This window comes from Gadus morhua, chromosome 20 (genome assembly GCF_902167405.1).
Source record: "Gadus morhua chromosome 20, gadMor3.0, whole genome shotgun sequence".
Lineage (NCBI taxonomy): Eukaryota > Metazoa > Chordata > Actinopteri > Gadiformes > Gadidae > Gadus > Gadus morhua.
In genome coordinates, this window is record NC_044067.1 from 7,615,783 (window position 1) to 7,636,814 (window position 21,032).

A 21,032-nucleotide genomic window follows, 5' to 3' on the forward strand; every position below is an offset into this window, starting at 1 on the left:
CATTCCAGATCATGGATCAACACACCACGCACACGCACACACACTGTCTCACACTCACAAACTTGGGCACGCACAGTGACAGCTGCTCTTGTAACAGCTGTGCTCGTTACAGCTGTCCTTGTAACATGGCTAACATGTCCTTCTGGTCAAATTCTACCGTTGTAATACATCCCATAATTTAATGAAAATGTCTCAACATTTATCCCATCAGCTGTCACGAAAAATGAAGTATAATAATAGCAACATTATAAGGGTCAATATGTAATCGCAATATGGAGAATGGTCAAATGACCAAAATAGAATAATCCCTTTTCTAAAAAGAATCTGAATATTTTTGGTGAGTATCTGGATAAAGATGTGGATAATGCTTGTATTGACATCAGGTATTGACAAGGTGATCAGAGAATCCGTACAGTATCAGATATTGATGAGATGACTAGAGTATCTGTACGATATCAGTCATTCCCAAGGTGATCGGAGTACAGTAGCAGGCATTGATTAGGTGATCAGAATACAGTATCAGGTATTGATAAGGTGATCAGAATCTACTGTATCAGGTATTGATAAGAAGATGAGAATAGACTATATCTGGAATTGACTAAGTGAGTTTCTGTTCATTTTCAGGTGTTGATTAGGTGACTGACCAGAGTATCTACAGTTGAATTTGTCAGATGACAAATCTGCCAGCCCATCTGCCCTATCTGAGCCCATCCTGACACCCCAGCCAGATGTCTTGTTCACTAGAGGATAATTGTGATATTTACCCCCCCCCCCCCCCCCCAAAAAAAAAAAAAAAAACTGACACTCGCACACACACAAACCCAACTCCATTGTGTATCATAATGAATGTTGCCGACCTGTCACTGTGTCCTTGACGTGGCTTGATTCATGTGGTGGAGAGACAGACGCACTGAATAGTTGATTGGAAAGAGAGAGAGAGCGCATAGAATAGACAGTCAGTGAGGGAGAGAGATACAGACATAGATAGCAAGAGATAGAGGGAGATAATGAGAGAGTTGGGGGCTGCTGATAAGGGGTCGGATACAGACAGGGAGATACAGAGAGATGGAGAGAGAGAGAGAGTAGGGCAAGGGGAGGGGTTAAAAGTGAGAGAAAGATGACGCGAGAGAGAAAAGTACGAGGAGGGTTTACAGGGAGAGTTGGAGGAAGAAAACGAGAGAAAGAGATACAGGGTATAACAGAGAGAGAGAGATAAGGGGAGGGTATAAAGAGAGTTAGAGGGTGGTACCAGAAAGAGAGAGAGAGACGGGAAGTGTAACGGAGAGAGAGATGAAAGGGGAGGGTTTGAAGAGAGAAAAAATGACGTAGAAAGAGATAAAAAAATATTGACGGATAGAGAGAGAGAGAGAGAGGAAGGAGACGGGATTCATAGAGAGAGAGCTACTGGGAGAGGTAATGGGCGGTACAGAGAGAGAGGTAAGGGGAGGCTACAGAGAGGGAGAGAGCGAGAGCAACTGGAAGAGATAAGGGGCGGTGCAGAGAGAGAGAGAGAGAGAGAAAGAGAGGTAAGGGGAGGGTACAGAGAGGGAACGGGAGACTGTGTGACTCAGCCCTGCTATAAGAGCTATACCAGCAGGGGAGTGGGGATGGAACAATACCTTGTTGACAAGCAGGAAAGCAGGTCGAGTCCCGCTCACAGCACAAGCCAAGCTCGCTCGCGCCGGGAGCCTGCCAGACACAATGGCGTGTGTGGCTGAGCAGTAGCGGTGCGTGAGAGCACGTGAGTGTGTGTGCGCGTGTGTGTGTGTGTGTGTCAGAGTGAGGAGGGATGGAGAAGCCGAGAGCGTCAATGTCAGGGTCTACCGGGGTAGGCAGCAGTCGGGCCACCAGCGGCTGGAGGTCGCTGCTCCTCCCCCAGCTGAACCGCCAGTCCCTGTACGTGTACGGCAGCGAGGTGGCCGTGGAGAAGGAATGCATCCGCCAACTGCAGAGTGGAGTACTCGTCATACACCCCTTCAGCCTCTTAAGGTAACACCAGTGCCACCTCGTACTTTATCTTGCATAACTGCACGAAAACATGTGATGAAAAGTTGGACCATTGACGTCATCGGGAAATGGGCTCTAACGTGATCGGGGTTGGCGTTCTCCAAAGATGACCAACAACATCCATGGTCCAACTTTTCCATGTTTTTCCGTGGAAACTGTGTTGATGTTGCAGACTGTGTCTTTCCACCACACGTGTGTGAAGCATTTCTCTCTCATGTTAGAAAATAGCAGAATGTGACAGGTCCCCTTTAAGGTAGGACCGCAATGCAACCAATGCCATGTACTTTATCAAATTGAAGACTCCAGAGTGGAGTATGGATCATCCATCCCTTATTTCTCTGATTGCCTAGTACAATACTTGTTTAACCGGTTCACCTTATAATTATGTTTTGCTGTCATTACTTCTTATAATGATGTATTAGCACTGATGACGTAGTTTAACAAGGCATGAACATTTGTACTATTCATGATTAGATTCATACTCTAATTAGTACACAGTTTTAATTGTATTACTGCTCATAATGGGTGACTGTAGATAACTGTCCGAAGGGATGAGATTTGGACGATTGCGTGCATAAGTGGGAACAGAAGGAAGCTGGGCCGGTCATCTTATGCTCTAATGAAATAATGTGGAAACCAGAATAATCCAGAACTTTATTCAGCCTGATGAAACCTGCCATCGCCTCTCCCTCCCCTTACTGATCACCTGACCTAGCTTCTGGAAGTTCTGGTCAAAAGAGTAACAGAGCAGAGAGAATTAGATGGCAGACCACACTCCCTGACCACCACACATCTTTATATATAGTTTTGTCATTCTGTCTTTTTAGGCATTTTCTCATGCACTGCAGAGTCACAAAAGTGGGTTGAAGAGGAGAGGGACTGATGTGTTGCGTAGCAGTGAGTGAATGTAACCCACGGTCGCGACGAGGCGTGTCGCCTTAATGGTCAGCACACGAGCAGGGGGGGCCTGATGCCCAGCAAGCTGCCCACCGCATGCACCATAAACCATAAGCCATGTGGAACCGATCGATTGGTCATCATCACACAGCGGATGTGGTCCAGCATTTTATCCATTATTTACAGCTACAGTTTCAACGTGTTTAGGGAGCATAGATAACCTATAGAAGACTGTAGAAGGGCGAGTAGGTTCACGGCAAAACCTGGATACCAACAATGTGAGAAGTCAAACGTAAGTAAAATCCCAGAACATCCCATTTCTACCATGCACATCATGGAGTAATGCATGATCCTTTGTGTGTCCAGGAGCTACTACATCATGTGCATGATGGCCATCACGTTCCTGAACCTGATTGGCATCCCCATGGAGATCGCCTTCCTGGACGGGGTGAACGGCCTGGGCTGGGAGGGCTTCAACGTCTTCTCCGACACGCTGTTCCTCATCGACGTGGCGCTGAACTTCCGGATGGGCATCATACCCGAGGACAGCGAGGTAGCCGAGGGTGGCCATTTGGCTCTCTTCCTCTCCGCTCTCTGTCTCCCTCTTTCCTTTCTGTCTCTCTCCTCTATTCCTCTCCTCTGCATTTATTAATTTGAATGGCTGAATTCCCATGACAAAATACATTTTCTATATTGCCAAAGCATACAAAAACCATCTCATTAAAAAATACATCTCCATCTCTCTCTCTCTCTCTCTCTCTCTCTCTCTCTCTCTCTCTCTCTCTCTCTCTCTCTCTCTCTCCCTCTCCCTCTCCCTCTCCCTCTCCCTCTCTCTCCTCTCAATCTGGAGGACTAATCCCACCACAGACGAGCACATGCAGTCCATTTTTGACCCCGTCAGTAATCCCCTTAAAATACGAAGGAACCAGATTACCCCCCCTTCCAACCCCCCAACCCAAAATCCACCGTGGACTCTGTAGATGACCACCGTGCCATGGTTATTTGGTTTATCTGTAAAGCAGATTTCGGATGTTGGGTGAATTACAGATAAATACAAGCATGGCGCCTCCAGCGGGGCATTAAGGAGATGATACGTGGTGTATTTTCTGGCGGTCGACTCATGCCAGCTTCTTTGAAACCTCTTACAACCATCCCGGGTATTCCTGTATACGCTTGTTTACTCCCAGCCCTAGTTCCTGTGTTTGTGCGTTTGTGCAAATTTTTAATGATGTTTTGAAGTGATGTTTGTGTGTGCATGGGTGTGTGTGTGTGGGTGTGTGGGTCCTTGTGTTTTCAGCAGTTACATTAACATATGGCGGTTTCCCTCCCGCTAAGACGTTGTGAAATATTAATCTAGACGTTTCAGTCCCTATTAGAATCTCAGCCTTGAACTCTGGGTCCTGTAGCCCTGTGGGTAAATGTACCTTATTCACTGGAGAACCAGTTGCCCTCCATTCATTTTATTTTCTGCTTCGCCAAAATAAACGGTCTCATGGACAAATCGGGCAGCCAAGGAGTCCTCCCCCCCCCCCACAGCCCCCACATCAGTTTCTTAATTAAAAAAAACGGTTGTGACTGTTTAAAATACAAAGGATATGTATCTAAGGATATATCTCACTGTCACTGTCACTGTCACAATTCAACTCAACAGGCTCTGCAGAAATACTAAAATGTACGTGACTGTTGTGTGTATTTCGTCCGGTCCTTTGTTGCAGGTAGCCATCCTGGATGTAAAGCAGATCCGCGTGAGCTATCTGAGGAGCTGGTTCCTACTAGATGTCATCGCAGCCTTCCCCATCGGCTACATCCTCTTCTTCGCGGTAAGCCTTGACTCGAGCTGTATCCGTCCGGTCGGAAGGCCTAGTGAATGCAAAAGCAGCTCGTGTGAAGCGCCGTGCCGTGGTTGAGGAGGAAGGTGTTCGTTGTGTTCACAGGACCTGCAGTACCACAGCCAGGACAACCCTTCCAAGACCAACAGGATGATGAGAATCCTCATGTTCGTCCGGATCCTGAGCCTCATTCGCCTGGTGCGCGTGTCTCGACTCGTGCGCTTCTTCAACGAGGTGGAGAAAGTGAGTGGAGAGGAGCCACACTCGGCATCAGAAACCCTATAGATCTCATCCTGCCTCTCCGGTTGCAGATCCCCTGAGCGGCATCCCGCATCGGGTGACGCTCCGAGTCAGCTCTCAGTCAGAGCGGGAAACTGCCACCTCGGACCAGGCTATCGATTCCTGACACTTCATCTGGACATCGACCACATATTGCATCTTTGTTTATTCTTTCATACCCACAGCTAATTTAAGCCTTCATTCATGCTTTCTGTTCATTCCTTCCACGTCATGACAACATTTGTTTATTCTGCTATTCTGGACATTGACGTCACGGTTGAAATGAGAGCTTGAGAAATCACTAACACCGTGCTCCACTTGGACCAGGCTGTCGAGTTCTGATATTTCATCCGGATACAGACATAATAAATAATAGATTTTGTTTACTCTTTCATGCCCACATTATTACAAGACCTCATCATGCATTCCATCTCTTCATTCGTCCATGTATTATTCGTCCTCTGATTTCTGGAAGTATATCGATCTGTAGAGTTAAGTTCACATTTTTTATATTTATATTATAGGGCATTTAACTTTTGCCTTAGTCCTAAGCGATTTACAACCATTCATGCACTGCCAGCAGTGTCAACCACACTTGAAACCACCGCTTTCAAGTCAAATGACCCTCCGAAGCTACTGCCCACGTTATGGTTGTAAGGTGGTAGAGCTGGCATGGGTTTGATTCGTCTGTCTACTAAATAACAGCGAGAAGGTGCTTCACACTATGATCCCCTCCTCCCACTCAGGTCTCCAACGCCAACCTGGAGGTGGTGCGGCTCTTCTTCCGCATCCTCTCCCTGTTCATGATGATCTTCCTGCTCTGCCACTGGAACGGCTGCATCCAGTACTTTGTTCCCATGCTGGAGGAGTTCCCCTCGGACTGTTGGGTCCGCAAGGAGAACCTCATGGTAGGAACCCCGTGAGATCAGGGGATGTCTTGAGATCATGGAACTCTGAATCCCCTCCATCCTCCGTGCATTTACTATCATGGAAACCCCTACCATCCTCTTCTTCTGGAGTCATGCATTATTATGGAACCTTTGAATCACAGGATGATGATTTGATGGAATCGTTAAATGTAATGGAAATCGTTAAATGTAATGGAATCCTGAAATGGCAGACCCTTGGAATCAATGAACCATTGAATCATGGAATCCCGCCTCATTAAATCATAAACTCCTGGAGACATGGAGGATTATTTTATGGGATACAGTTTAACTGAGGAGAAAGCCCAAAACTGAATTACAAGAGTGGTGCAATCGTACTCTTCTAAATTTCACAAAAGATTCCTGTTTTTTATCATGACTCACCACCTTTTAATGCATGCGTGGTTTCTAACATCATCCCACGATATCAAAGGGATCACAGAGCTGGAGGTCATTGTTGGAGGATAAAGCGGGTGCTCTGTGTTTCTCCTGTGTGTGCGCAGAACGCCACGGTCAGCGTTAAATACTCCTGGGGGGTTTTCCGCGCGCTGTCTCAGATGATCGCCCTCTCCTACGGCTCCATGGACGCCCCCACTAGTACGACCTTATTCCTACACATACACACAATTTGCATACATATGGCTTCATGGTACCGCAGTATGCATGCAAGCTTACGGCTTGCTTTCAGAGTAGAGCGGCGCTGAACAGTGTTATCTCTGGTTGGTTTGGTTCTCGCTTCCTCGCTCCCACTACATAGACATGTTGATACTGATGCTCATTGACTTCTCTGTTCTCATTCTCCCCCAGACTATGTGGAGATGTGGATCGTGATGGTTAGCATGATCTCAGGCTGCATGATGTACACAGTGCTGGTAGCTAACGCTACCACCATGATAGCCAACACCGACCCAACCGCCAAGGAGTACAAAAGCAAGGTCTGCATGTGTCCCTGGTCCCTGAGTCGAAATTTTTTCCTAATACAGAAATTGTGTATTAGTACTGTGGAAATGCATGTGACTCGTTTGTATTAGCATCCTGACCAGTAGAGAACAGCATCCTGCTGATGCCTGCTCTAAGCTATTAACGTTAGCTGTTGGCATTCGCTATTAGCATTAACCTTTGCAATTAGCTTTAAGTGTTAGCTGTTGGCCATAGCTGTTAGCATAAGCTGTTAACGGTAACCATTAGCTGCAAGCGGTTAACTGTTAACTGTTAGGTGTTGGCAACTTCTTACTGAATATGCTGAAACCTCTTGTTGGTGTAGATGTGTCGCCTGGAGCACTACATGACCTTTATGAAGCTCCCTCCTGAGCTGCAGCTGAGAATCAGTAGCTACTACCAGGCACGCTATGGTGGGAAGTGGTTCGATGAGAATGACATCATGGATACCGTTTCCACCGCACTGAAAGAGGTAAAAACGTGCACTTGTTTACTAGGTTCATACTGTCTTCGAAGATCTACCGGCCGTGAACTAAGTTAAACTATGCACAGCCGAACTATGCTATGCTAAACTAAGCTATGCTACCGTGCGCTATTCTTTCTCCACAGCAAATCCTGCTGTCCATGTGCAGCAAGCTTCTGCAAAAGGTGCCCATGTTCGAGGACCTGGACAAGAACTTCATGAACGCCGTGCTGGTGAAGCTGAGGTACGAGGTGTTCCAGGAGGGAGACGTGATCTTCAGGCTGAACTCCCCTGGAGACCGCATGTATCTGATCGACCACGGGCAGGTCAGCGTGGAGACAGACTCCGTGGAGAGGGAGCTCTGCGATGGGGACTACTTTGGAGGTGGGTTCAAACTGCAGGGTAATTTATACCCTCTAGGGGCTTAATGGCCACTATTAAGCTTTTCAGAGACAATTTCTCGCAAACAGCAGTTAGGAGTCTTGCTCATGGGCACTTCATCCTTAAGCAAGAAGAAGTGGGGGATTGAACCAGCAACCCTCAAGTAACAGCTTACCCTGCAGAACAACTAAAAATATCTGACAAACTAAAAACTGCAGCGAAGACGATTAAACTGCATTACTTATATATACTTACTTGTCTAAAAACCGACAAGCTTTCCCGATTTGAGGGGATGTTTTTTAATTCTGCGGATTTAGCATTGTCAGGATTAGGAGCTGAATCGGTATCGGTGCGTTGAGCAGCGGGTTGCCTTTAGCTACGTTTGGATCCCCCATGAACTGAGCTGCGTGGCTGTGGTGATGTAACCTCTGATCTACCCGCCAGCAGGTTAACATGCATGTGCGACTGCTTGTGTGTGTGTGTGTGTGTGTGTGTGTGTGTGTGTGTGTGTGTGTGTGTGTGTGTGTGTGTGTGTGTGTGTGTGTGTGTGTGTGTGTGCGCGCGTGTGTGCGTGTCCTTGGCTCCCCCAGAGGTGTACGTGCTGGCCAAAGGGAGACATGTAGCCACGGCGAAGGCCCTGACTGACTGCCAGTGCTTCACTCTCTCCTGGCTTGGATTCCAGCAGGCCCTGCAGGGCTTCCCTGCCGTCCGCAAACACCTGGAGAAAGTCCCTGGCACAGAGCCCGGGGCGTGCTCCCTCTGAGCCCTCACCACGACCGGCACGACTCTCCCCGGTCGGCTACAGGAGCCAGGCTGGTGGATATGCTGTATCTAGGCATGGCCTATACTGTACTGTACATGTACGCTGACATTTATAAAACACACACAATGTCTATAAAGTCTATACTACGCTGTATCTATACACTGCAGTTTATAAAGTCCATACGTTTATAACTCCTATATACACTGAATATTGTTTTTTTTACATTAGTTATAAAGTACGGATACACTGACCAATGGTTTTATACAAGACTTGCAATATTCTGTATGAGTGGTAAGGGACAGGACACTGCTGAAAGTATTAGTGCAGTTCTGGAGAATGTTTTCTTTTTTATGTGAATAGATCCATGTTTCTGCCTGGATTAATATCAAGATTATTTTAGCAATAATAACTTTCCCTTTACAGAGGGTTACCCTATACACGTCCTCTTAAACTCTTCGACGGTTAACTCCTCGATCATTACCTTAATATGTTCTGTGTACATTATACGATGCAATACGATGCAATAAATACATGCCAATGTTTTTCCTTGTTTTTGAAATGGGACGTTTATTTTGAAAGTATGATTTATTTTGAAGTGAAATGACAAGTAATTTGTTTGCCACTGTGAAAGAAAAAGCAATAAAGCAGACAAGCTGCAGTTCTCTCTTTCTCTCCCTCCTCTTTGCACACTATTCCCCTGCCTCTTTCTTTCAACCTCTCTCTCACCCCCTCTATCGCTCATAGCCCTCTGCCTCTTTCTTCCGCCTCACTCTTTCTATGTCACTCTCTCCCCCTCTCCCTAGCACCTCACCCCATCCATCACTCCCCCCCCCTCCATCCCACTCTGTCTCTCTCTGTCCCTCTCCCCCCTCCCTCTCTGTCCCTCTCTGTCTCTCTCTGTCCCTCTCCCCCCTCCCTCTCCGTCTCTCTCTTTCCCTCTCTGTCTCTCTCTGTCCCTCTCTGTCCCTCTCTGTCTCTCTCTGTCCCTCTCTGTCCCTCTCTGTCCCTCTCTGTCCCTCTCCCCCCTCCCTCTCTATCCGAACACGCACACGGTGCCGGTAGCCAGACGGTGTTTGTACTCGTACAGGTAATACGATGCGGTCGGGAAGTTGCACTTCATCTCCATGCGCCCGGGCACCACGTGCACGGCCACGCCCGGCCCCAGCCCCTCCTGCAGCTTGCTGAGCATGCGGGTGGCCAGGTAGCGCTGGGCGAGGCCCGGGTCCTTCTCTATGGCGGCGTACACGTCCGGGGGCGGGTTGGGGATCTTCCACTCCAGGTCCACGATCAGCTGGTGGATGCGGCTCTTATCCAGTGAGGTGGGCTGGTCCTTGAAGCACGCCACCACCTGGGGGCACGGCGGCTCCGACGCCACCGACAGGAAGTGCTTGGGCTGCCGCTCGGCCGGCACGCCGTCCTCGTCGCCCAGCGGCTCCTCCCCCTTCGGGAGGGCGGGGTGCAGCATCACCGCCCAGCGGAGCCAGTCGTAGTTCTTCTCCAGGGCGTCGAGGATGGTGGCGGCGGCGGCGTCGGGGGCGGCGCGGTTCTCCTGGGCGGCGTTGAGCTGTGACCTCACGTCCTCCTCCGCCTGCTCCAGGAAGTAGCCGGAGCAGCGCCCGCCTGTGGTCTTCATGCGGCGATAGAGGGCGCCCATGCGCTCGGACCAGGTCCGGATGAGCAGCGCCTGGTCGCGGCCCGTCAGCGACGCCTGGGTCAGCAGACACAGCAGACCGGTGCCCAGCACAAAGTTGATCTGCAGGGGGCCAATCACAGGAGGAGGGGGATGATAGTGCTGATGGAGCTAGATTATCTTTTCATGGTTGATAGTCTCAATGTAACCTTTGCTAGTTTTGCATAGAAATGTTTCGATTTTGGAGCTGTCTTTTATATTTTATGAATTTTGATCTATCTAGCTATGAGCAGCAACAGAGATAATTTCCCCCGGGATCAATAAAGTAAACTGAATTTAAATGAATGTAAAAAAGGGTGACGTTTCGGTAATTAAGTTTGGTAATGATGTTTAAATAAGTGCTTAGTGTGCTCAAGGGCAACTGGCGGAAAGGCATCAGGGGAATAATCACCTGCAAGTCACCATTCACGGTCATTTCTAGAGATGTTCCCTCTCTCGTATATAGTGTTGGAGCAACCCAGCCTAGCTTCAATACAAAGTATACACAGACAACCCAGCCTAACTTCAATACACCCAGACAAATACTAGATAGACAGCTTGTGTCTATCCGCCTGGCAAAACACACTCACAGACTTATGCACGGATGCACACACACACAAACACACTCTAGCTCCATCTCTGAACACATATTAGCGCACACACATACACAAACACACACTAAATCCCATTCCCACACACGCACATTGACACGCTTAAATGCACACACAAACGCACACACTTGCATGCACACACACACACACACACACACACACACACACACACACACACACACACACACACACACACACACACACACACACACACACACACACACACACACACACAACGGCAATCCCATTTACAAAAGACTGTGCCCTTTATCTTCCTGACAGGCTGCAGGACGAGTGCATGAAACTCAATGCAAATGATGTTGCTCGTTGTGGCATAGCGGCAGTTAGTCAGCAGCCAGCCTCCAGAGATCCGCGACCCAGAATAGACCGCCAAAACACCGCTAGCGCTCCACAAAAAAACTCCCTGCGTCAGGACATACACGTCCCAATCATCGCATGCCCTGCAACACTCATGAAACATCTGGACTTCCCAGGAATGTATGCCTGCTTCTATATATTTGTTTTTGCCTCGTGTTGCGCTACCGTCAGATGTGCATTGGCCATTCGGCACCGCTTATAACCCTAACCGTCCCTGGAAGAAGAGGTCCCTCTTCTGCATCCTTCTCCTGAATATTCCCTCCGGTTCTGAGGAGTTTTTCCTTAAAGTCCGTTAGAGGGCTTAGGGTTAGGGGGTGTCGCATAATGCATGGTCTTTGAAGCCCTAGCAGACTGGAACTGTGATTAAAGGCTAGACTAATTCAACTGACTTGGCATGTAAAACCCAAGGTATTTTAGTGAGTTGTATTGTTAGTTGGTATCTCATTAAATCAGTTTGAAACTCAAAGACCGCCTGAGAGTAAAATGATATACCTAACACAATTATTCTTCAGAGGAAGAGAGAAACCTAGGATTGCAGCACTCTCCAGTCAGGACTGAAGACACGTGAAGGAGAGACTGTGAAGGTCCCCGCCATGTTTGTAAGTGATAAGCTCTCCAAGGGTGACGTCGTGGTCCATGCTCCACTGAAGGTCAAATAAACGTTCTCATTCCTGGGGGAGAGTTCATGTGGATGCAGCCCAGCCACGAGACCTGGGCCGAGCACTCATCCACACCTGCTATCATAAACCATAACCCTACCCAGTTAATGGAATGAGGCAGCTTGCACATAAAACTATACGATGTCTTGTCAATATTTCATTTCTATATGGCTGTGGTATCTTAACCAATCAACTGTTGCAACAACCCTCCCGCATGCAAACTGCTATTGGTTCAGAACATTCTTATGGTTGTGTTGTTATTAAGTGGATATCTGAGCAAGGACAGACGTTCTGTTATGTTGACCCTGGGCAGAAGCCAGTTCTTTATTATATAAATCACCATCTGATGATGCTCATTGCCACAGGCTTAGAGCACACTCACACGCACACATATACACACACACACACACACACACACACACACACACACACACACACACACACACACACACACACACACCTACAGTATACCCACATGCACACTCACAGCTGCACGCACATCCAAACGCAGATGCATGCGCAGTTTGCACACATAAACACAGCTATAAAGGACACAACACACAGATACACACACTCACACACAGCTGCAGGCACATCCACATGCAGTCGCATGCACACACAGACACACAGACACACAGACACACAGACACACACACACACACACACACGCCCAAACACATATTATATCTTGCACACAGAACCACGTGTGCACACACACACAGACACACACTGCCAAAAACCATGCCACAAACACACACACACACACACCCCACCTTAACACAGAACTCCCTCAACTCCCATCGTTTGGGCCTCTGGTTCTGGACCATTTCCTCCAGCAGGGGGGGCTGCTGGGTCAGCACCGTAACCCCCATCAGACGGGCGTGCAGAGCCGTCAGCTGCCGCTCCAGCCGGTAGTCCGTCATGTACTGGAGGAATACCTCCTTCTCCCGCTGGGTGAACTCTGGCTCGGCGCGCACCTGCAAGACAGCATCGCATGGTCAGCACATTCAAGAAACACTGGTTTTCTGGTCTGATGAGCAAGATGAAACACAAGAGCTCAGACGATGGCGCATAAGGGACCTAAGGAACAACAACGGGATACGTAATCCTAACTGGAAAGATTAATTTAATATACCAACACAGAGTATAATAGCACAGTGAAAGTGGGACCAAAATTCTAATTCTAACTGTACTACTTGAAATACAGCAAGACTCCTGCTTTTTTCTTCATCTTCTCTGCAGAAGTGTAATTAACACTGTTATTTAGCTCAGTAGGCAAAATACAAACGAGTTTAGTCTTTAAGCACAATCGATTGATTCTATATTTATATATTTGGACATTTAACTCGTTTTTTGGGGCTTTACTGGGTTAAAACAGTTACTTCTATCTATCTATTTTTATAGCTACCTTTAAATCAGTAAAAACATAACAGTGTTGAGAACAATGGCTGTCCTTCAAGGGCAGCTTCACCTCTAATTTCTTCTCTGACTTTCAACAGCTCCCCTCTGCTTAACTCCTGTCCCTCTAGGGCCCTCTGGTGGCCCATCAGAGGCCCCTAAAACAGAGTTTCTTAAAGATACGGGTCTGGACCGAAAAGGGATCGCAATACAGTTGGATGTGTGCACCACAACCTGACAATGCATAGACACTCTCATATTGGGAATAGATAGGTAGGCTAATCCTAAAATCAATAAATCATTTTAGAATCAATAAAAAACACCAATAGTGTTTTGGTTCATTAGATGAAGCAGTCGAAAGACCCTTATCCCCTCCCTTTGGTCAGCAGGGTTCTCACCGCAGTCCCGAGCTGGTAGTACACCACTGCCAGGTCCCCCTCCAGTTCGTGGACCTCCTTGTCAAGGAGGAGCCCTTGTTTCCCAGCGCCCAGCTCCTGGTCGATGTAGTCCAGGTTCTTCCTGGATAGCGCTGCCTCCTCCTGTGTTGCCCCACCCCCCAGGTAAGAGCTGATCCCCTGGACCAGCCCCCTGATCACCAGGACCAGAACCACAGTTAGAAACCCTCTGGAACGCCCTGCTAGCTAAGTTACTAATCTAACCTCACTCCACGTTACTTCCTGCTTTGTTTTGTGCTGCACCATTCTATATCTGCTAAATGCAGATTCTATCTCTCTCCTAACCGTTCCGGGAAGGAGGGATCCCTCTTCTGTGTTGGTGGTCAAGGTGACCTCCCTCCAGGGTTTAGTGAGATTGTCTTTGTCCTTCAGAGCCCTGAGGTTTAGAGGGAGTTTTATCATTTGGGGCCAGGTGAAGCCCTTTGAGACTGGAATCGTGACTGTGGGCTGTACAAATACAACTGACTTGACTTGACAAGAGGCTGACCTAGACCATGTCTATAGAGACATACTGACTTACATAATCATCCGTCTATGTGTTTATGCCTGGCTGAACTGTGAGCATCTAACTCTCGTCACCTCTATGACCTTCCATCTGCCACATATACACGTTCTTAGGTTCAGATTTGTAATTATGTGGTCAATGACATGTTCACTGTTCATTCTCCCACTGTAAGAATGTAGTTATTACCGCAGTATGTAAAGTGTACAGAGAGGCTAAACTCCCAGGTCATGAATGAAGGTCAGAGAAATGAGCTCACCGCATCGTCTGCATGTAGCCCACCGGCTCCAAAACCTTTCCAAACATCGCCATGTCACGCTCTGTAACGAAGACGACAACATTTCATCATGAGTTCAAGTTCAAGTTCAACTGTATTGTGACGTGTTTTAAAGACACCATCAAATACTTTGGCCTCTCCCTGCCTTAACACAAAGGACACATCAGCCACAGAAAAAGACAAAAACCCTACGGATCTACATGGACTATGTGCACAATGCACTCATATGGATACATTTAATACACAATGTATACACATTTGTTTGTGACAGCTGTTCAGCAACCGGAATGCCTGTGGAAAGAACTATTACTGAGTCGGAGGGTGGTTGATTTGATGCTCCGTTCAAATTGTAATGCTATAAATTACATGAACTGTACAAACTAAAGTACGTATGGTTTAAGTTTGATTGTGTGTTTGTGTGTGTCTTACCTCAGTGGCTTTCTCTGCAGGTGTGCAATGACCTTCATGATTCCTCACTATTTATACTCTTTCCTGATTAACCACAACCTGATAACATGTTCCTTCACCTCCTCTGATAGAGGAGCATACTGTAGCATGATGCTATCCTCCCCTTCTCCTCCTGACAGAGGAGCATTCATCTACAAAAGATGGACGTTAAGGGGGAGAGAAATCACAATCTGAAAGATATTTATGTAAGGTAATCTGCTTTAATCTGCTCTAGTCATAAAGTTGTAACTCTTTTGGTATTGTTTTACAGGGGTGGTATGAATCCCAGGTTATCCCAGCAGGTGGCGGTATTTCCCTTTTAGTTGGATTTTGTCCGAATGAAAATTAAGAACAAGAATACTCCTATTACTCCGATTCTCTAGGGGGCGATATACACTTCGCACTGTGCTTTCTACCACCGCGAAAACGATTCGAGAAAGTCCCTGTTTTGTATTTCTAGTGGCGCGAAAAATCAGGACATGGTTATGTTTAGGCAGTAGACTGTAGTTTTGAGAAAGAAAGTGTTGAGAATATGGACCCAACGTCGCAGTTCTTCTCTAAGTTGCGGCGCCTCGCCGTCACTCTGGAGACCGAGACGGAGAGCCTACTGGGCGCCTACAAGACCCGCGATGAGCACTGTGATGGTCAGTCACACTCTTGATAAAAACGGACCTATGTCTTATGTTGTTGAGAAACCTCAGTGTTTCATCATGGGCAACACAAGTAAAGTCAAATACATGGACAAGACTTGCATAGTCTCGTAGCTTGACAAGAATTCGTGACCGGACATCAGTATTTCTTTTATTTATCTGTCAGATGAGTCTGCGACTGAAAGAGGGATGGGAGCCTATCACACTCTTTGCAACGAGTTGGCTGACCTCAAGGTAAGATTCACTGATTAGACACATTACTTTAATATAACACTGCGGGAAATGTTAAAATATATCGTATAGTTATTTATGAATATATTATAATTTAGAAATATCAATGCAGTATAAATGTAAACAAGATACAAATTTGAGATTTTTGAACCAGGGAGAGATCCGTGTCCGGCTGGAGCAGCAGCTAACCCGGGAGGAGGAGGTGAAGAGATACTTGGCGGCATGCGGTGTGATGCAGCGACGGATCACTAACGATATCAACACGCTGAAGGGACACTATGAATCATACGGCTACAAAGCCCCACCTCAAACACACACGCGTAAGAAACTAGAATATTATCATAGATGTTCCTTTCATCTCTCTGCCTGTCCGTCTCACTTTCTCTACTCTTCTCTCTGCTCACCAAACAATATTTCCCTTCAGTGATGAAAAAAGTTTCATCTCATCTATCTGAGCAACCAAAATTGCTCCAAAGATGGCGCAAAAGATCAGAGGCCCAAAGATCAGCTGGAGAGTTCCACAATAAACAAAACCCCCTTTATATGTTCTTCTCCCCCAAAGAGGTAAAAGGTCACCTCCCAGAGTCAGCCGACCTCGGGGTGGAAGAGGGCTCAGCGTCTGTAAAGGAGGAGGAGGATGGAGCCACGGAGAGGAAGGACCCACACCTTCCCTCCACCCCTCAGTCAACCCAGCCCCCCAGCTTTGACGCTCTGCGCACGCCAAAGCTGGCCGACTTCGGCCTGTCGGAGCTGGCCCTGAAGGGCATGCTCAGCTTGGCCCACAGGGAGGATGTAATGTAAGCCCACCTCTGAAAAATCTTTTTTTTTTTTTTGCATCATGGTGAGCAGCAGAATAATCTCCAATTGTTAGTTAATGGACAAGTGCTCAACACAGACTGCTATCCCGACAATCAGACATATTTCAACATTGAGCAGTAAAACCGTGAACCGGGATCATTTTGGCTGCTCATAGCTCTAATTTCTCCCATCGTCCCACAGGGTTCCTAAATCTCTGCAAGTGCCAGTGCTGAGTTTCCCACCGCCGCAGTCTTCTCTGGCCATGCCCCCCGCCCCCACCTTGCTGATGACGCCCAAGTGTTTGTCGCGCACGGAGAAAGAGGTCCTGCCCACGCCACAGATGAAGGACTTTGGCATCTCTGAGCGCACGCTACACCCCGACAGTGACCCCGTGGCCACCGGGGCCCCGCCCCCCGCCACCTACCAGATGCGCACGCCAAAGCCGTCGGACTTCGGCCTGTCGGATGCGGACCTTCAGCGCATCGGGGCTATGGGGTAGGGCGTGGAACTGAACTCAGAATTCTGCCTTCATCACGTTTGAGATGAGACACATCTCGTTCGCAGAGCTGCCTGCCTTCATGCTTCCACATCACATTAACGTGTACACAAGAGGGCAGTACAGTGCTTCCGACCCCAAATGACCACTCTCTCTCTCTCACTCACACTCACACTCACACACACACACACACACACACACACACACACACACACACACACACACACACACACACACACCATGCAATGTGTTCTCATGTAGTGACGTTTTTTTTTTTTATTATCTTTTGTAGATTAAAGTATTTGAACCAAATTTATGTTATTCGACATATAAATAAAAGCGGGATGTATGAAGTTTGGCTGGTATAATTGTGTACAGAATTTCCCACATCATCCATTCCCACAGGTTTCATGAGGCCCTGCCTATGCCGGCACTGAGTTTCACGTCACTGCAGTCGTCTCTCGCCCCGCCCCTCTCCCCCGGCGTGCCGCTGACGCCCAGGCGTGAGCTGCACATGGAGGAGGAGGAGGAGGAGGAGGAGGAGGAGGAGGAGCTACGCACAAAGATGAAGGACTTTGGCCTTGTGGAGCACACGCTATGCCTCAACAACGACTTCACCATGGACCTCCACCGGATGGCTAAAATGTGAGACTGGGACAGGGTGCACGGGACCGGGAGAGGGTGCACGTGACGATGAGAGGGTACCCGCGACGTTGAGAGGGTGCACATAATGTGTAGAGAGCCCGGGGAAAGTGGCCCGCATGTAGAGATGTGTGATTGATTGTGCATGTGATGAAGAGAGCATGGAGTGAGTGCATGTTATCTGGAGAGGGTCCATGTGAGGTGGAACGCCTGGGAGAGGTTGATGTATAGACTGCACATGATGTATAGAGGTTGGGAGAGTGCACGTGATTCAAATAGCTACTTGCTGTTCGTCCCTGCTTAACTCCTGCTTTTATTACATTTCTGCCCAGATCATCAAAACAAAAGCAGCCCCAGATGGTGAACCTCACACTTGAGATGCCCAAAATGGAGTCCGTGTTCTGCAACACTCTGATCCAGGTATGGACCCAGACAGCCCTGGTACAGGAACAAACACGCCTGGTCCTGGGCCAGCTAGACCTAACCCAGAACCAGATAGCTACAGGGACAGGGAGTGGCCATGCGGACAACCAATGAGAATCTTGCCGTCGGTTTCTTGAAGGTGCAGCACGGTTTGCCATGCTCTACGTTCAAGACCCAAAGTGGTGTTGTGCGTCCGCACAAAAGAGGCTGAGAAGAGGGACAGTGTGTGCTGCTCTGTGATAATAAAGGACCGCACCCGTTTAAACAGCACCCCTGTCTGCCCTGTAGAGGAGGGCTTGTGAGTCTGGGGACCCCAGCAGCCTGGATGTGGACGGCACCACCCAGGAGTTCAACCTGCGGACCCCCCGTGTCAGGCTGGACTACCAGGATCCCTCCACCCCTGAGATGCCTGACCTCAGCTTCATCACCCAGGACATCTGTAAAGTAGGTCCCCCAGCAAATATGCCCATGTATACTTTATCTTTTGTCAACATGTATATTTACGTTATCCCAAGTGAAGATACACGCGTATAGATATCCTGTGTCTATTGTTTTATTTGTGAACACAGACCCATGTATATGTTCCTACTCAATGTAATGCCATTCTTAATACTGCTGAATGGGACAGTTTTACTCCCACCACGACTAGATCTGATACTACTAAATGGAGCAGTATAACTTATATGTACTGCTTATTTTAAACCAATGTATGACATAAAGATGACTATGTATTATGAATGTTACCACTATTGTGTACGCAGTTTTCGCACAGTTGGCTTTTAAATAACGACGTGTGAGCACGAACGCACATGACCTAAGAACACTTGTTCAAACCAGATCAACTGAACTATAGGTGTAAAAAAAAGAAAAGCCCTCGGACATGGTGGGGCAGTCTCATGTTATCCACAAGATGCCTGCCATGCTAACCTAGCCGATTTGTTTGCTAGCTGGTGTCACGCGCTGATCTAAAGGAGAAGAACACCGCCGTCATCATGCCGACCCTCAGAGGGCTGGGGAAAGAAAACGGGTAGATATATGACCCCATGACCCCTGATATTGGGACAAACAAATGACTTTGGGATTAGTAATGAACGTGAACAATCCATTCCCCCTTCAGAGTTGTGTTGCTCGCCCCTGTGGGCGACTCTGAGTTCCGTCTTCTCCCTAACTACCTGAGACAGATGTCCCTCAGGAGCCTCAACGACTTCCTCCACAAGATCAACACGGCAGCCGCTGCCAAGCACCGACAAGGTACATCACATTACTCTCCACTGGCTAGAAGCAACCTTAATTTTAGGGCTGGACTATTCATTGTGGGGTGTGGTACCTTCAGGATTTAATTTGTAAGAGCATTGAGTCGTAGCCCCTTGTTATTTAAATTCCGATCTTCTTGACTTTCTATACCAAATTCTATAAAATATCTTATCCACGTCGTGCTGTGTTTGTGTGCCCTCTACAGGCGAAGCGCTGCAGTTCCAGATTGAGGAACTGAAGAGCTTTACTGGGGTGGGCACCATGGCCCACCCCAGTGTCAACCTAAACTTGGGTGTAGGTTGTCCAACCTACCTCCTGTGTCTGGAGGAGCTTCACCGGCTAAAGCATGTACAGAGAGTGGGCAAAAGCTCAGTGTACAAGCTCCTCCCCAAGCATTGAGACCTCACACCATAGAAGAAGAGATTTTCTTACATTACCCAAAAGTTTGCTTACTTTTTTCAGAAGAATCACAAACATTAAAAAAAATAAAAAAAAATAAAGAGACCTATGAGTAAAGCAATATGCCTAGTGCCATGCAAATAGCTTACTGAACGTATATATTTTATTTAGTCTTTGTATAATAAATGATCTATAATGGGAAGAAAGTGTCTGTTACTCCATTCTGTTGCATGCTCTATTAAGCAGGATGTCAAGTCGAAACCGTGCCAAGTAGGCCTATATGGCTATAAAGGCCACTTTAAAAACACGGATATAGCAGCACATCAGGTTCATGGTGTCTTCAGCGGAGATGCTGAACCTGATCTAATAGTAGAACTTTAAGAAGAAAACGTTCCTAATTTTTATCTGATATTGCTCTGACATTTGGTACAAAGATGTATGTTGTCATAACACATCAGATTTAACGCCATGAGGTTTCCACTCACATTTTGTAATCCATGATAACAAATCGGATCTATAATCATGGATTACAAATGTTTGCTCATTTTTTATCCATAATGATTAAGGATACAATCTATGTGATTTACTAAGCCCATTTATTCATCTGTTTGTAGATATTTTTTTAAGTACAATACAATTATATTGACACAGAGATAATACCTTCCGACAAATGTGACCTTTATCAAATGCAGCTGTTGCAAACTCAGTACACTATGAATAAGGTGACACAGGGAGCAGACCCCTTGCCGAACAAATTCAAGTTAAGTAGATCTACATATGTAATCTTCTCAAACCTTAACCACAGTGTATGTCAATCACGCGTGTTGTATTACTCAACATTTTATAAGTCACAAGCTACTAGTGATAACTTGCATGTGAATGATATTCTTGAAAGCTTGAAAACCAAAACCATTTGCTTTGAGTTTGAAACACTACTTTCTCACCAGGAGGTGGTTCAAGCCATTAAAAACATGCAAAATGTCAGGCCAATAAAACCAGGTGGAAATTGTTGCCCCAACCACTCAAGTATCCCTAGAGCAAACAATGACCCAAGCTTCAATCTGTCACCCTAAAACCGTGCCTCTAATCTCAAAAGTTCAACCACTGACAAGGTCAAATCAACTGGGAGAAGGCATTGGAAATTTAGTTGACATCTAATCCTGTTTAAAGGCATACGCTATTCAAGAGTAAATCAATTATACCCATTTATGATAACATGGGACAGACTTACAAACTCCAGCAAACCCGACATGCTTTGG

The 21,032-nt window shown here is 47.1% G+C and overlaps 3 protein-coding genes across 3 annotated transcripts; 2 read left to right on the forward strand and 1 right to left on the reverse strand.

Moving 5' to 3' along the window:
- Positions 1-1,491: 1,491 nt before the first annotated feature.
- Positions 1,492-9,142, forward strand: hcn5 (hyperpolarization activated cyclic nucleotide-gated potassium channel 5). The gene is made up of 10 exons (XM_030344273.1): positions 1,492-1,989; positions 3,271-3,457; positions 4,620-4,724; positions 4,839-4,976; positions 5,759-5,920; positions 6,442-6,535; positions 6,746-6,873; positions 7,203-7,349; positions 7,487-7,724; positions 8,312-9,142. The coding sequence occupies exons 1-10, from the start codon at positions 1,790-1,792 to the stop codon at positions 8,482-8,484; spliced, it is 1,572 nt and encodes a 523-aa protein (XP_030200133.1). The 5' UTR covers positions 1,492-1,789; the 3' UTR covers positions 8,485-9,142.
- A 296-nt stretch (positions 9,143-9,438) lies between these two features.
- LOC115533166 (uncharacterized) lies at positions 9,439-15,117 on the reverse strand. The gene is made up of 4 exons (XM_030343495.1): positions 14,416-15,117; positions 13,598-13,787; positions 12,575-12,778; positions 9,439-10,237 (listed from the first exon to the last, which is right to left on the reverse strand). The coding sequence occupies exons 1-4, from the start codon at positions 14,466-14,468 to the stop codon at positions 9,518-9,520; spliced, it is 1,167 nt and encodes a 388-aa protein (XP_030199355.1). The 5' UTR covers positions 14,469-15,117; the 3' UTR covers positions 9,439-9,517.
- A 173-nt stretch (positions 15,118-15,290) lies between these two features.
- Positions 15,291-19,882, forward strand: ska3 (spindle and kinetochore associated complex subunit 3). Its single transcript, XM_030343492.1, has 11 exons — positions 15,291-15,524; positions 15,697-15,764; positions 15,916-16,081; positions 16,324-16,558; positions 16,761-17,054; positions 17,461-17,700; positions 18,030-18,117; positions 18,409-18,564; positions 19,068-19,147; positions 19,238-19,371; positions 19,580-19,882. Exons 1-11 carry the CDS (start codon positions 15,413-15,415, stop codon positions 19,771-19,773), a joined length of 1,767 nt encoding a protein of 588 aa, XP_030199352.1. The 5' UTR covers positions 15,291-15,412; the 3' UTR covers positions 19,774-19,882.
- Positions 19,883-21,032: the final 1,150 nt, after the last annotated feature.

Excerpts from the sequence above, each read along its gene's own strand:
- hcn5 (XM_030344273.1), top strand. The coding sequence starts at position 1,790 with ATGGAGAAGCCGAGAGCGTCAATGTCAGGGTCTACCGGGGTAGGCAGC. Across the intron at positions 4,725-4,838 it reads GCTACATCCTCTTCTTCGCG|GACCTGCAGTACCACAGCCA; the intron begins GTAAGCCTTGAC and ends TTGTGTTCACAG. Across the intron at positions 4,977-5,758 it reads TCTTCAACGAGGTGGAGAAA|GTCTCCAACGCCAACCTGGA; the intron begins GTGAGTGGAGAG and ends CCTCCCACTCAG.
- LOC115533166 (XM_030343495.1), bottom strand. The coding sequence starts at position 14,468 with ATGGCGATGTTTGGAAAGGTTTTGGAGCCGGTGGGCTACATGCAGACG. Across the intron at positions 13,788-14,415 it reads GGCTACATGCAGACGATGCG|GGGGCTGGTCCAGGGGATCA; the intron begins GTGAGCTCATTT and ends CCTGGTGATCAG. Across the intron at positions 12,779-13,597 it reads ACTACCAGCTCGGGACTGCG|GTGCGCGCCGAGCCAGAGTT; the intron begins GTGAGAACCCTG and ends GCTGTCTTGCAG.
- ska3 (XM_030343492.1), top strand. The coding sequence starts at position 15,413 with ATGGACCCAACGTCGCAGTTCTTCTCTAAGTTGCGGCGCCTCGCCGTC. Across the intron at positions 18,118-18,408 it reads TCTGCAACACTCTGATCCAG|AGGAGGGCTTGTGAGTCTGG; the intron begins GTATGGACCCAG and ends TCTGCCCTGTAG. Across the intron at positions 19,148-19,237 it reads GGGCTGGGGAAAGAAAACGG|AGTTGTGTTGCTCGCCCCTG; the intron begins GTAGATATATGA and ends TTCCCCCTTCAG.